The 1,225-nt window shown below is 27.8% G+C and overlaps 1 protein-coding gene across 1 annotated transcript in view; it reads left to right on the top strand.

Annotated features, from left to right (window-relative positions):
• LOC136795046 (multidrug resistance protein 1-like) overlaps nt 1-464 on the top strand; it is a gene marked incomplete at its 3' end in the record, with an annotated part of 8,566 nt that extends 8,102 nt beyond the window's left edge. Inside the window, 1 exon segment of the mRNA XM_067050880.1 lies at nt 172-464. Within this exon segment, the coding sequence (XP_066906981.1) occupies nt 172-464 (293 nt within the window).
• Nucleotides 465-1,225: the final 761 nt, after the last annotated feature.

Below are 1,225 nucleotides of genomic sequence, written 5' to 3'. Positions count from 1 at the left end.
TTTTTTTTTTTTTTTGAGGTTTTGTTTTTTAATATCATAAACCATTTTTCTATTTCTTTTGCTATTAACATTAAGTACCTTACTTAGAACATTAAACCTATTTCTTAAGGATTTAATATACTATATTGTCATTTCAAGTATTAACAAGATTCTTTTTGAATATGATTTTAGTCTCACACTTATTTTTGCTTCGGTATCTTTTGGAGCCTGCTTAGCTTATGGTGTATCTGGATATTGTCTAACATATATGGGTTATAAATGGTTCCTAATTTTTACTATTGGTCTCCAGCTATCAACTGGTATCCTGGTCATGATATTTGTCAAGGATAAAAAAAAAAAGGAAAAGAATGGAGGCACAAGTGAAATCTTAAATCAACTGAAATCTGCTTTTAAAAGAAGACCTAACACCACGATAATTTGGTTTATGATCTTTGCTTCTTGCTCGATCACTGTTATATCATTAGGTAATAGTACAGTATATTTGACATTTTTAAATAAGGATCATTTGTATTGAAATTATGTTTCAGCCATATTAAAAACATAATTGTTAAAACAAAACAAATTTTTCATCACTATAATTTGGAAGCATATTTTTACAGTCATATATCACAATATGTTTTTCTACAACCCATGAAAGGTCATAGTTCAGTACTTAGAATTTATTGCTTCTTAGCCAATGGTTTTAAGGCGAGGCTGAGATCCAAGCTCTTGGATGGGGCTTGGTGTATGCTTATGTTGTTTTGAACCAATTGATAAACTCATTAATAAATTGGTGGTTAAGTGTTATAAACTATCTTAACTTAATTCTTAAAGGTTAAATGAATTAATAAACAAATTGTAGTCTTCTTTGTCTTTTCAGTAATATCTTCTGACAAAGTAGTAATATCTTATGGCAAAGGTCATAGAGATAAAAGTAATATAAACAACTTGTACAGATTAAATAAATCAAAATTTATTGTACTTTGTCTGTGTTTTCTGATATCTTTATATTGCTGTCAAATCTATTCAGCAAATAATATTAACAACAACTCAAATAGACTATTTTAATGAGTGACATTAGGATAACAAATACATTTCAAATAAAAGGGTTCAGTCCAAATTCTCTAAAAATGTTGTAATGGTTCTTCACAATATTTTTTTCTAACTGGGCATTGAATAAATTATCTTTCATTTACCTCAAAGGATTGAAATGACAAGAATTTTTGAATTTAGACTCCTTCCATTT

The sequence above is a fragment of the Halyomorpha halys genome, unplaced genomic scaffold, assembly GCF_000696795.3.
Source record: "Halyomorpha halys isolate HHAL.00 unplaced genomic scaffold, Hhal_1.1 Scaffold312.1, whole genome shotgun sequence".
NCBI lineage: Eukaryota > Metazoa > Arthropoda > Insecta > Hemiptera > Pentatomidae > Halyomorpha > Halyomorpha halys.
Note: the sequence above shows the minus strand (reverse complement) of the source record. Positions and strands in the feature narration are given on the sequence as shown.